Source organism: Carlito syrichta, unplaced genomic scaffold (genome assembly GCF_000164805.1).
Source record: "Carlito syrichta isolate Samal-C Ts95f unplaced genomic scaffold, Tarsius_syrichta-2.0.1 Scaffold316187, whole genome shotgun sequence".
Taxonomy (NCBI): Eukaryota; Metazoa; Chordata; class Mammalia; order Primates; family Tarsiidae; genus Carlito; species Carlito syrichta.
In genome coordinates this window covers 694221-709264 of record NW_007260283.1, presented here as the reverse complement: position 1 = coordinate 709264, position 15044 = coordinate 694221, and the positions used below count along the sequence as shown (strand labels likewise).

At 37.3% G+C, this 15044-nt stretch overlaps 1 protein-coding gene across 2 annotated transcripts in view; it reads right to left on the bottom strand.

Annotated features, from left to right (window-relative positions):
- RALGPS2 (Ral GEF with PH domain and SH3 binding motif 2) overlaps positions 1–15044 on the bottom strand; it is a 161042-nt gene that overhangs the window by 72233 nt on the left and 73765 nt on the right. For both annotated transcript variants that reach the window (XM_008073808.2, XM_008073809.2), the window contains one exon: positions 8499–8591. In XM_008073808.2, the coding sequence (XP_008071999.1) occupies positions 8499–8591 (93 nt within the window). The remainder of the gene's footprint in view (positions 1–8498; positions 8592–15044) is intronic.

Here is a 15044-nt window from a genome sequence, read left to right as displayed (position 1 = left end):
GCCCGTGGGTTCGAGACCCGCCTGGGCAGCGAGACCTCATCTCTACAATAAATCAAAAAATCAGCCGGGCTTGGTAGCGCATGCCTGTAATTCCCTACTCGGAAGGCTGAGGTGGAAGGATCACCAGAGCCCAGCAGGTCGAGGCTGCGGTGGCAAGGAGCGGTCACTGCACTCCAGTCTGGGTGACAGAGTGAGACTCCAGCTCCAAAACAAATAAACAAACAAAAACCAAAAACACATATCCGTTACCTCACAATCAGTTACCACTTGTGTGTATAAGAACATTTAACATCTACTCTCTTAGCAAATTTCAAGTATACAATATAGCGTTATTAACTACAGTCACCATGGTGTACGTTAGAACTCCAGAACTTATTCATCCTACATAATTGACAATTTGTACCCACTGACCAGCATTTTCCCATTTGCCCTGCCCTTAGCAACCATCCTCCTACTTTCTGCTTCTATGAGTTTGACTTGTTTAGATTTCACATATAAACGGGATCATGCAGTGTTTGTCTTTCTGTGTCTAGCTTATTTCACTTAGGATCTCCAAGTTCATCTACATAGTTGGAAATGCCAGGATTCCTTCTTTTTTAAGGCTGAATAATATACCATTGTGCCACACTTTCTTTATCCATTCATCTGCTGACAAAGACTTAGGATGCTTCCATATCTTGGCAATTGTGAATAATGCTGCAATGAACATGGGAGTGCAGATATCTCTTTGACATACTGGTTTCAATTCTTTTGGATATACATACAGAAGTCAGATTGCTGGATCATTTGGTAGTTCTATTTTAATTTTTTTGAGGAACCACCTTGTTTTTCGTAATGGTTGTACCAATTTATATTCCCACCAAACTCTTTATAAAGAGTTTCCCTTCTCCACATCCTTGCCAACACTTGTTATCTTTTGTCTTTTTAACAATAGCTACTCCAGCAGGAATGAGGTATCACACTGTGGTTTTGATTTGCATTGCCCTGATGATTAGCGTTTTCATATACCTGTTGGACATGTCTGTCTTCTTTCGAGAAATGGCTATTCAGATCCTTTTTTGCTATCGCATTGTCTGAGTTCCTTATTTTAGTCATGTGCATAATTGTCAGTCAAGAATGAAATGGATGTAAGACTGTGGTCCCATAAGATTATAAAACCATATTTTTACTGTGCTTTTTAATGTTTAGATACACAGATACTTATTACTGTGTTGCACTTGCCTATAGTATTCAGTACTGTAACATGCTGTAACAGGTTTGTTGCATAGGAGCGTTGTAGGATTTACTAGCTGCTGTAAAAGGTTTGTTGCATAGGAGTGTTGTATGATTTACTAGCTAAGCTTGTGTAAATACACTCTATGATGTTCATACAACAAAACCGCCAAATGACACATTTTACAAAACGCATCCCAGTCATTAAGTGACACATGACTGTATTTTGGATATTAACCCCTTATCAGATGTATGGCTTGCAAATATCTTCTCACCTTCCACAGACTGTCTCTTCAGTCTGCTGATTGTTCCCTTGGCTGTGCATAAGTTTTTTAGTTTAATGCAATCTCATTTGTCTATTTTTGCTTTTGTTGCCTGTACTTTTGGGATTATATAAAAATAATCACTGTCCAGACCAATGTCAAGAAGCTTTTCCCCATGTTTCTTCTAGTAGTTTCACAGTTTCAGGTTTTATGTTTAAGTATTTAATATATTTTGAGTTCATTTTTGTATATGGCATGAGATAAGCGCCCAGTTTCATTCTTTTGCATATGGTCATTCAGTTTTCCCAGCACCATTTATTGAAGAGACTATCCTTTCTCCATTGTGTATTCTTGGCACCTTTGTTGAAGATTAACTGTAAATGCATGTATTTATTTCTGGGCTCTATTATTTTGTTACTTTGGTCTATATGTGTATTTCATGCTAGTACCATAATGTTTTGATTACTATAGCTTTATAATGTATTTTAAAATCAGGTAATGTGATGCCTCTACCTCTGGTTCTTGCTCAAGATTGCTTTGACTATTCTGAGTCTTTTTGTGGTTCCATATGAATGTCAGTGGAATTCTAATAGAGACTGTAATGAGTCTATAGTTTGCTTTGGGCAGTATGGACACCTTAACGATATGAGTTATTCCAATCTACAAACATAAGGTTATCTTTCCATTGATTTGTGTCTCCTTCAATTTCTTTCATCAATATTACACAGTTTACTACAGTGTACAGGTCTTTTACCTCCTTGGTTAAATTTATTCCTAAGTAGTTTATTATTTTTGGTGCTATTATAAATGAGATTATTTTCTTCTTAAAATTTTTATTTTATTTTATTTATTTTAAAGATCTGGGGTACAATTCAGGGTTAGGTATACAAATGTTCATTATGCAAGAACCTTTGTATTCTCTTAATTTCTTTTCAGATAGGTCATTCTTAGCATACAGAAATGTAATTTTTATATGCTGATTTTGTATCTTGTAATGTTAGTGAGTTCTTTTATTAGTTCAGATGGTTCTTTGGTAGAATCTTTAGAATTTTCTACATGTAAGATCATGTCACACATCCAGATTGGGATTTTAGATTGTACACAATCTATATACATTTGGGGAGAACCAGAATTTTTAAATTTTCCTATCCATGAACATGGGCTTTGCTCCATTTATTTAGTTCTTCTTTAATGACTTCCTGTAAAGCTTTGTAACTTTTTGCATATAAGTCTAACATATTTTGTTCCATTTATTATTTAGTTTATTTTGTTAATATTATGATGTTCTTTTGAATGACATTTTTGTTTCACATATAACTGACTTTATATGTTGTTCACATATTCAGTCGCTTTAGTAAGTCCTATTTTAAAAACTGAAGTAAAATATACATAATATAAAATTGACAATTTTAACCATTTCCTTTTTTTTGAGTTGGAGTCTCACTCCGTTGCCTAGGCTGGAGTGCAGTAGCACACTCAGAGCCACCCCAGCGTTGACCTACAGGGCTACAGCAATCCTTCCACCTTAGCCTTCCAAGTAGCTGAAACTACAGGGGTGTGCTACCATGCCTGGCTAATTTTTGATTTATAGTAGAGATGAGGTCTTGCCAAGTTGCCCAGGCTGGTCTTGAACCCAGCTCAGGCAATCCACTCACCTTGGTCTCCCAAAGTGCTGGGATTACAGGTTGAGCCACCGAGCCTGGTCAATTTTAACCATTTTTAAGTGTACTGTTCAATGGCATTAATTATATTTGCATTATTGTGCAACCATCACCACCATCCATTTCTGAAACTTTTTCATGTTATCAAACTTCATCATGAAACTAAGACTCATCATTCCCATTTCCCCCAGTTCTTGGCTACTACCAATTTACTTCCTGTATCTATGAATTTGACTACTCAAGGTACTCCGAATAAGTGGATCTATACAATATTTGTCTTTTTGAGTCTGTTTTATTTCATTTAGGATAATATCTGCAAGATTCACCCAAGGTGTAGCATGTGCCAGAATTTTATTTTTTAAGGCAGAAAGATATTCTATTATAGGCATGAGTGGGGACTCCCCCCAAAAATGGAATTATTGTTTGGAGGGCAGGCCCCTCGTAGTGCAGGCTTCACCCACTAGGTGAGTGTTCTAGGAACTCACTGGCATCAGTGTATCAGGTAGCGTTGTTGTGAGAGGTTGCATTCAGCTTCAGTGAATTTTTTTTGAGATTCTTCAATGCGTCTGACCATTTCATGATGGCTAATTTATGAGTGCACCTGCCTATACCATCCTGAGTGTTCAGCAGTTTTTGACCAAAAACAGCATGACCCTTGTGCCCACCCCCTCATTCACCCTATCTTGCCCAAAGTGACCCTTTTATGTTTCTCCAGACGAAAAAAGTCTTCAAAGGGAAATGTTTTGCCAATGTAGAAGAGGTAAAACAAAAAAACAGCAGAAGTACTTCTTAAAAGGCATCAAAATTGACAAGTTCGAAAATTCTTGGGCAGTGAAAAAAAACATCTCAATGGGTGTACTGGCATCAAATGGAGAGCAATTTGAAGGTAACTGAAGTTTAGACGTGTAAAAATAAATATACAATTTTTATGAATAAATTCTAGCTTTTTGGGAGGTCCTCCCTTGTATATACCACATTTCATCTATTCATTCACCAAAGAAAGATGCTTGGGTTGTTTCTACCTTTGGGCTATTGTGAATAATGTTGCTATGAACATTTCATTGCTTTTATTCAACATTAAGATTCTATGCTGAATAGAAACAGTGAAAATGGGCATCCTTTTCCTGGATGTTAAGGAGAAAGCTCCTAGTATTTTCCCTATAGAGAATGCTCTAGGCTTTTTGGCGCATTTCCTTTATCAGTTAAAGAAAAAAAAAATCCCAAATCTTTCTAACCATATCCCCTTGAACTCATGGTCCATCCTCTATAAAACCCACATTCTTAATCTTTTCTCTAAGTGTTCTTTCTTTTCTTATAAACCTTGTAACACATAAGTCTGGAGGTAGGTTGGTATAGTTCTTGCTCCTTGCTCTTTACAATCTATTTCAGCTCAATCATCCCAGTTTCCTTCCTAAAATCCTCCAGCTTCTATTAAGTTCGAGGCACTAGTTCAGTGCTGTCCAATAGGATTTTGTGTGGTGACAGAAATCTACGTCTGGCTATCCAGTACAATAGCCACGAGTATGGCAGAAGAACTGAATTTTTAATTTTACTTACTTTTAATTATTCAAATCAATAGCCACATATGGCTAGTGGCTAGCATATTAGACAAGAGAGCACTAGATCGTAATACTTATGTTACTGTCATTTATAGACTGACAAATCATTTGTCTCCTATATCTTGAAGATTTTAATAGTTGGAGAAAAATAGCCCATGAACCAATATTAATCTTATGATAATCTTGGTGATTGTCATGTCCATGGAGGTAATAATGCCAATACCCTGGTTTCTCCGTTTTTTACTTCTCCTCCTCCAATGATCTTATCTTCTACCATTCTCAGTTTCCACTCCCTTGCTCACTCTGAATTCAGTACTCATTGACTTCTAACCCAGTGGCCATCCCACCTTTTCACTGTTTGTCATCTCCCTCCTTTCACTTGACTTAGTTTCCTCATCTATCAATAAAACAACTCTTACACGTTCACTCTTTCATTCCTAGTGCTACCCATGACCTCTCTGGTACAAACAAGCCTAGAAAACTCCCAAGTTTCAACACAATTCTTGGCACTACTGCAATCTTATGTCGAGCACCTGAACCTGGCAGGAGAATACATAACTTTGCTGGCTGACTGGTTTCACTTTAAATTTAAATTAAATTGAAATTTCACAAAAAATCCTTCACAAAGCTTGTGAAACTTATTATGTTTGCCTAGTTAATGCACTATCACATTCTCCTAAATGACTTTTACATCCTTTCCTCTTTCTTTAAACCTCCAACACCTTTCCCTCATCTCTCAACTAAGAACTTGCTTTTTTATGTCTGTAAAGAACAAAGCAATCTGAAGAACTTCCACAGAATCCTCCCACTAAATCGACCAACTTACCTGCATCTTCAACCAAACAAATTTCCTTCCCTCCTGCTAAAATGGATAAACTGTCCCTGCTGCACTAGAGTACTAATCTAACTCTCTTTCATCCAATCAAGAATTTCATTGGTAGAACACTTGTTCTCTCACCATTTTCCCCATTCTACTACACCACTGCCACCAGCATGAACACACTGTTACAGAGGACATCTCCTAAAACAAAATGCAACACGGCAAATCTTTGGCCTCACATTCCCTTCCAACTATTGCCAGATTTCTCTGCGCTACCCCCACTGCAGTCCTTTGCCACAAAATTCCTCAAAAGCATGCTCTACGCTTGCTGCCCCACTTCTTCACCACCATTCTCTTAACTCCAGTCACTTTTCTCCCAACCACTGGACTGGTCATTCTTGCCCAGGTCCCCAACCCTCTCCAGTTGCCAGGTTATCTCAAGACTAGCACCTTACTTAACTTATTAGCAGCATTTGGCAAGGGTGATCAATCTTTAACACTTTCTTTACCTGATGGCGGAAAATTATGTCCTACTCGTGATTTTCTTTCTCAGTTCTCCCTCCCCATTTTTCCAATCTCTAAATCTTGGAAAGTCCCAGGACTTTTCATCTGTGCTCACTCCTTAGGTGATCCCATCTAGCTTTAAATATGCTGATGCTCACAAAAATACCTCTCTAGTCCCAGCCACTCCCTTAAGCCTGTGTCTCTCACTGCTGTTTATCAGCCAACTCGAACATAGTATGTGTACAATAGAAGCCCCACGTCATGGTGGTCTTTCTCTATACCTCTCTGAATATGAGAAAACCACATCTCAATTATCTGATCACACCATCTCTTTGAACGCATCTCCTTTCACCCACTATCTCCCTAGCTTATTTCACTTCACCAACACTGACCATCCTATTCTTTGAACACATCTCAACCTGCGTATTGGCTATTACCTCTACTTTAAATTCTTTTCTTCCAGATATCCACATAAATGGTTCCCTCAATTTCTCTAGGTCTCTACTCAAAGGTCACTTATCAGAGATTCTCTTACCACATTATATAAAACTGTACTGCTCTGCTTTCCTTTCTGTCACATTTATTTTTCTTCAGAGCATCTATCACTATTTATGATATTTCATTCATTTATTTACAATTTCTTTTTCCAGTAGAATGTTACCTGTATGAGAATAGAACTTTTTCTACACCATTCACTATTGTATGTTAAACAATTAGACAATGCCTGGCACTTAAATATCCTATGAAATAGTTTAAAATTTAATACAAACACTCCAAGTTTTATTCAGGTAAATAATAGGGCTGTTACCAAATAAATTTTTTTTTGTATTTTATTTGTTTGTATTAAATATTTTATGAAGGTCAGGCACAGTGGCTCAAGTCTGTAATCCCAGCACTTTGGGAGGCCAAGGCGAGAGGACTGCCTGAGCTCAGGGGTTCGAGACCGGCCTGGGCAACTTGGTGAGACCTTGTCACTAAAATAAATTCAAAAAATAAGCCGGGCATGGTAGCACGAGCTCGTAGTTCCAGCTACTTGGAAGGCTAAGGCAGAAGGATCACCTGAGCCCAGCAGGTTGAGGCTGCGGTGGCCATGAGCTTTCCACTGCACTTCAGCCTGGGCAATAGAGTGAGATTTCAAGTCAAAACAAAACAAAACAAAACAAAATAAATATTTTATGAAACAGCTTAAAATTTTAAAATTTAATACAAACACCCAAAGTTTCATTCAGGTAATAATGGATCTGTTACCAAATAAAAATTATGTTTTCCATACAAATACATGAGAGAGACAATGAAAATATCTTCAAGGAAAATAAAATTTAACTTGAGAGAAATGTATCTTACTTGTAAGCCACAGTATAAATCAGAGTATAATTCTTTCCCTAAAACTTTAAAGATGGAATTCATAACTGTATATTTATAATCATTTCCATTCCTCCATGAAATAGAAATTTTAAGAAAAGAGAATAAGGCCATCATTATTAAAAGGAATTTTTAAAGTAAGAAAACCCTTCACCCAGGTGTTTCTTTAATACAAATGAAATATAAAAAGGATCATAAGCTTTTCCACATTAATGTTTTCCAATATAGAAATCTATGTTGGTTTTCATGAGAAACATCTGTCTCTTCAGATATTATAAAAAGCAATCATAGTACTTGGTTAATTAAAAATAAAATTATAGTTAAGTAATGAAAAAAAAAGTTTTAAAAAGTCTCTCATGTTTTCAGCAAGAGCCTTAAAAATACATTCATCCTTTGTACAAAATGTAATAGACTCCAAACAAAATCACTGTTCTTTAACATGAAAGAACAGTATTGAATGTAAATAAATTTAATTGACTATAACATTTTACTTATATAAAACCTAAATGAAGAATACATGGAAAGACTGAGTCCAATATCATGTCACTCAAATATGAAACTGCACACCACACATTTGCAGAGGTCAAAATTCATATCATAACATAACAATATCAGAATGTGCAGCAAGATCAAACAATTCCACGTTAACCCTCAGATTTTCCACTATTTCTAAGAAAAAAACTTAAAGTTTACTGACTAAAAAATAATGGAAATTGAAATCAGTAATTTTTTTAAACCTACAATTTAGATACTCCTCAAACTCCAAAAGCATTATCTTTACATGATTAAAAGCAACTTAATTTTTTTGCATTCATACCTTCCCATTAGCTGAATATGAAATACAATGTTGTCAAAGATGCTTAAAGTGGTTCTACAAAAATGATTCCTGAAGAGCAGAAACCAAGCATCAAAGTGCAATCTACCCAAAAATTACTTTGCAAAACTAGTGGAATGCTTACGGAGAGAAAATGTAGGTTTCAAAGAACACAGTACAAAGAAATTTAAAAATCCTTCTATTATCATAATATTAATGTTAGTAAGAACTATAAAAGAAGCAAACACATCTTTATTTCCTAGAGGAAATCTAACCTTTCATTAATTAAGGACAATTACTCACCGCCCATGTTTTAGTCAATCTGAAAATTGGGGCACTCTGTAAGCCAGAAACCACTGCCATCAGTGCATGAAGGTTATTCAGCTCATACAGTTTCTGAAGATTTAAGAAAATGGAAGAGAGGATGAAAAATAAATAACATGAATATAAGAAAAATTTAGTTTAACAAGTACAACCCAAGCAAGTGGTAGTGTTCCAGTATTTTTTTTTTTTTTACTCTCATTGCTGAGATTTGTCTTTAGAGTACCCACTATGATTAGGGTAAATTATTTTGGCACATAATACAACTTCCATATTCTACCTTGGCGCTGACCACAAGCTCGAGAAATAAATTTACCTTCAGCTGGGTAATAAAACTAAGAAACTCAAAGTTATGGTTCAGTCTCAAATTGACCTGATATGATAATATATCTGGTTTCTGATAAGCATTCTCCTTCCTTACACTGAAATATCATTAAGCCTCTGCTTTAAGTTCCAAGTTTCAAGAAAGGGTCTTTACCCAAGATCCTAACCTGATTTCCTATCCAAGACTCCCATTATTTTAGGGTTAGGGTTCAAACTTGCTTTACATGGTCCTCCTAAATTTTGCTTCCTCTTGCCCAAATTCCCAGACCTTTCGTTCCTCATTCATGCTTGTTTCTACAGTCCACATAAATCTCCTACCTAGGACTAGGTTCCAGCAATTTGCCAAGAGATCTACTTGACATTTATTGTTAATTTCTCAGATTTTTTCATACTACCTGATGTTCATATCCCAAAAGTCCTGTCTAAAAATCAGTCATTTTAGAATTTTCAGGAATTCTACCAGGAATTTTCAGGTCTAGAAAAGGCTGTGGGTGGGGCATTTCAGTGAAAACCCAAAGAAAACAAAAAGAAAATAAATTAACACACAGAAAACAGGATACAAACCTTCACACAAAATTATAATATAAAAATCTAGTTGAGAAACGTATTTATTACAGAACAGGTACCATGTTAGAGTATGTACAAACAAAAATGCAAAAGACCTATCAAGAAGTTTCAGTTTAATAAGACAGATATGAAAACAAATACAAAACTAATCTGCATATTTCTGGAAAAAAACTAAATATGGGTTCTATAAAAATACACAAGAATCAGTCCCTAACTGTCTGAGAGACTCAGATTTCCAGAGTAAGACATTGTGGGGTGTGGGAAAAGGTGGTTATGAGAAAGAGGGATTACAATATGCAAAAAGCACAAAGGTATGAAGATGACCAGAAGATGAGTTGCATGTGGAGAGCAATAGGACACGAAAACAGAATGGGCTATTTGTACATGTGAAGTTAAAGAGGTTATACTTGCTCACATGAGAGGCATAAACTCCAGTGCAGAATGTTACATTTTTAAGAATGACATAAGGAAATGCCAGGCATCCATTCACAACCCATTATCTGCAATTCTGAAATCCAAAAACTCTGAAAAGTGAAACTCTGTTTTTCTGGTAAATGTGGCCTCCAATTAACTTGGTGGGAAAACCTGACCTGATGTGAGGCTTATGTTAGACTTCATTTATCTCACTTAGGATGAATGATGACACGTTTTGTCCAAAAATAATGTATTTGATTCCAAGGTATTACCTCTGGGGGAGTGGGGGGAGTGTGAGGAGTATGTTAAATATGGTATATGAACTGCACCACCTTTCTTCTTTTTTTTTTTTGAGTTGAAGTCTCACTCTGTCGCCCAGACTGGAGTCCAGTGGCCGCTCCTGGCCACCACAGCCTTGACCTGCTGGGCTCCAGCGATCCTTCTGCCTCAGCCTTCCAAGTGTCTGGAACTACAGGTGCGCGCTACCATGCCTGGCTAATTTTTTGATTTATTGTAGAGATGAGGTCTCGCCAAGTTGCCCAGGCAGGTCTCGAACCCGCGGCTCAGGCAATCCACTCACCTCAGTCTCCCAAAGGCGCGGGATTACAGGCTGAGCCACTGAGCCCGGCTCCTGTACCACCTTTCTAAAATGGGGGTGGGAAAGAGGGTATTACTAAATATATCTGGCCTCAAAGGTTTTGGATAAAGTACTATGGATTGTATTAGAAAGATCAGGGAGCTGAAGGTGACAATCAGGAAAAGAATCAGTTCAGAGACTGTTTTAGTAGTCCTGGTAAGAGATGGTGAGGAGGACCTGAAACATACCAGTGTTAGTGGAGTTGGAGCCAAGGGATGGATTCAAAATGTAGTGAGGGCATCATACCCAAAGCATGGTGAATTAGACAACCTGAACTACTCTTCTAATGAAAATAAATAAAATACTGGGTAAGATCTAAAATGCATCTTATGAAAATGTACTGTTAAGCTGACAATAAAGTAAGGAATACTCAGCCCTAAAACTAAGAAAGAATCCAGAGACACAAGCTGGCAATCACTTGGAGGACACATGCAAACCTGGTTAGCTTTCCAAGTCTCATGTGATACACTGCCCAAGGACTATCTATGGTTGAGTGGGGAGAAGGGGGGTGGTCGTGGGGGGGAGGTCCAATAAGGGACCCTCACCACATAAAGTAGAGACACTAAACGACTACAGCCTCAGTACAAGGGCAAGATAGACGTAACCCTCACCTAACATCAAGAAATTGCAAGGCAAAAATGTCTGTTTTGAAACAGAGCTAAGGGATGGAGAGAGGGGTCTCATGGAAATCTGGAAGCCAAGTAAATACTACTTCATAGCAAAATAATCAAGGACAACAACCATAGCCTTGAGCTGGACTAGTAGCTTTGGGTTAAGATACAGAACAACATGAGGGCCCATTGTTCTAGCCATAGCAGCAAGAAAACAAAATAAACTAGAAAAAAAAAATTGTTAAAGACCCTGGAGAGTTGTGAACACGTGAACACAAGAACACAAACAACTAAATATCACGGTAAGAACAGCCTTTGGCAGTTTTTTTCACCCAGGGGGCATCTGCCGAATCTCTATAAGTGTAGGCAAACGGTTAGGCCTCCAATAGGCAGATTTTGCTGGAGTAGGAGAAACCAGTAGTTTTACAACCTTATGGACAGGCATAATAGACTAGACTCTGCCAGAGTCTCAAACCTAAAGCTGACTCTTGTGCCCACTGATTCTCTCTTATGGAATTTTTTCTGAATGTAGGTCAGTGAAGGAGGCTGAGGATGGGGCTGGAGAGAAAAGAGAAATCTCTGGGACTTAGATCCTAGAGTTCTGCTAGAGGAAGGGATCTGTACTATACATAATACAGATTTTGCCCTGAGTCATTTATAACTAGAGGTGACCTGAAACTAACTAAAGCTGAAACTCAGCCCCACCATCCTCAATTCCTAATTGGATCACAATAATTAGCTCCTCATCCTTGTTCTCGCACAGGTTGGGTTTACCCACTCTGGAGGAGGAAAATATTTACTCCAGTCTCTGCAGTTCTTTTAAATACAATATTTAAAGGTAGAAAAGTCAGAAAGAAAGAAGACTGCCTTTATTTTCAGATGTCATGATTATGTAGCACCAAGCAATCAGAAAGTGAGATTTAAAAATGTACAATAACATCAAAACATGGTTATCCAGAAATAAAGATATGCAAAACTGCTTCACTGAAAATAAAGCACTGCTGAGAGAAATGAAGAAAACTTAAATAATCAAAGATATGCCATACTTGTGGATTGGAAGTCTTTGATAGGATATCAGCTCCTCCCCAAATAATCTATAAAGTAAACCTCAATCAAAATACAAGCAGATCATTTTGTAGAAACTGACCAGTTAATTTCTGTGGGTATACAAAGGGGATAGCACAGCAAGACAATCTTGAAAAAGAAAAGCAAAGTTAGAAAACTACCAGATTTCAAGGTTTATTATAAAGCTACAATAATTCAGACAATAAGATACTGGAAGAAGAAGAGACCAATAGGACAGAAATATACCTATATGTATTTGATTGAGTAATTTTCAACCAAAATATCAAAGCACTTAAATAGAAAAAGGAATGAGGTTAGAACAACTAGATAGTCCTGTGGGGAAACAAAATGAAGCTTGACTTCTACACCTCACACTACACACAGAAACTATTTCAAGATGGATCATTTTCAAGCTATACAACTTCTAGAAGTGATCAAAAGAAAAATGTCTTCATGGCCCGGATTACACAAGAATTTCTTAAATAAGATACAAAACCACAAACCACAAAAATAAACTTAAAGAGCAAACTGGACTTTAAAGTAAACAACTCTGTTCACTTACCAAAAGTCAGCATTAAGACAATATGAAGGTAAGCCATAGGCTGGGAGAAAATACAATATACGTTTCTGAAAAGGTATGTATCAAGAATAGATATAAAACTACAAACCAATAAGGCAAACAACTCTATTAAAACTTATGGCAAAAGATTTGAAATGCCACAAAACAAGATATCCAAATGGTCCACATGCACATGAAAAGATAATCATCACTATCAACTGGGAAATACAAATTAAAACCACAATAAGATGCTACTACATGCTCAAAAGAAAGGCTAAAATTAAAAAATTAAAGACATCAAGTACTGGTAAGAAATGTGGAGTCATTGGAACACTCTTACTGTTGGCTGAAATTTAAAATGGTAAAACCATGTTGGAAAACTATTTGGCAGTTTCTCATAAAGTTAAAACATATGCCTACTCAATGACCCAGCAAGTCCATCGCTCCTAGGAATAAAACCAAAAAAAATGAATACACATTCCACAAAAATGTTAATTCATAAAAACCAAAAACTCAAATGTCCAAGAAAATTGTGGAATATCCATACACTGGAAATCCACCCAGCAATAAAAGAATGGACTCTGGATAACATGGATGAATCTCAAAAACATGACGTTGAGCAAAACAAGCCAACCACAAGAGAGTGCATTCTGCATGATCACACTGATGTAAATTTCAAGAGCAGCCTTCATCTCTATAGGACTGTGGCAGTGGGGTGTGTTGGTGGGACAGGATGAGGGAAGTATTGCTTAGTAAAGTGCCTGAAGGCATTTTGTGAGGTGATGGAAATATTCCTTATCTTGATTTGGGTAGTGGTTAGAAGAGTGTATAAATAGATTATACTTGACATTTTTAATGTGAACAAGTCACAAGGCTTTAAGAAAAAGAAAGGAGGAGGAAGAAGAAGAAAGAAGAGGAAAGAAGACGAGGAAGAGGAAGAGGAAGACAAAGAGGAAGAAAGAAAATGAAAATGAAAGCAAAGTTGAACAGAGATTAAAGTAACGTCAGGCTGGTTGGTACTGCTCTAGCTACCAGACAGAAACGGAAGCAAATCCACTCTGAAGGTGTCCGCCTGTCAAAGTGAGGTCATAAGGGTCAGCCCTACTGCAATATAATTGGTGTCCTAAAAATAGGGAAAATTTCAACCACCCAAAGACATGCTTAGAGAGAAGATGATGTGAAGATACAGGAAGAATACCGTGTGAACACAGACAGTCATATAAGACAAGAAAAGAGACCTGGAATCATCCTTCCTTCTCAACTCTCTAAGGAACCAATACCCTGAACTTCAGACTTCTAGCCTCTAGAATTTTTAAGGCAACCCTGGCAAAATAATACAGAATTCTGGGAATTCTGCCTTTAAGACTGCCTTCAGTATCAAGAATATAATATAAACTGCCAGAACTCTCAGCCTGCTGGCTAGTCCTACACATTTCAGACTTGACAACTCCCATAAGCTCATGTGCCAATTTCTTCAAATGTTAAAAAGAGCATACTCACACACACAGTGTGGGGGACTGGCCCTCCAGAAAATGGAATTATCTTTTGGAGGGCAGGCCCCTTGTAGTACAGGACTCCCCAGCTAGTTAAGTATAATAGGAACCTATTGGCGTCAGTGTACCAGCCAGTATTGTCATGAGAAGCTGCGTTCAGCTTCAGTGAATTTTTATTTTAGAGATTCTTTCAATGTGTTTGCCCATTTCATGATGGGTGATTTACGAGCATACCTGCCTACATCCTGTGAGTGTTCAGCAGTTTTTGACCAAAACAGCATGACCCCTGTGCCCCACCTTCCCTATTCACCCATTCTCACTTCAAATTACTTCTTTCTATTTCTCCAGATGAAAAAAATCCTCAAAAGGAAACATTTTGTTGATGTGCAAGAGTTGAAACAAAGAATGGCAGAAGCACTAAAAGGCATCAAAATTGACAAGCTCAAAACTGTTTTGAGCAATGGAAAAAGTGTCTTGATGGCAGTGTATTGCATTAAATGGAGAGTACTTTGAAAATGATTGAAGTTTAAACATGCAAGAATAAATATACACTTTTTTATAAATAAATTCTGGGTTTTTTTGGTTCCCCCTCATACAGGTTGTTTCTCTGAAGAACCCTAACACACCACCTTAATCCAAGACTCAAAAGAACTCTAATAAAGTTTCAAGAAATATAAACTAAAATAAAGGAAAATGAAAAACCACAAGGAAACAAGAATTCACAAGTGGAAAATAAGGACTTCAAGTACTGACCTTAAAAAATGAAGACTAAAGCCAGGCTCGGTGGCTCAGCCTGTAATCCTGTGCCTTTGGGAGGCTGAGGTGAGTAGATTGCCTGAGCCCGCAGGTTCGGGACCC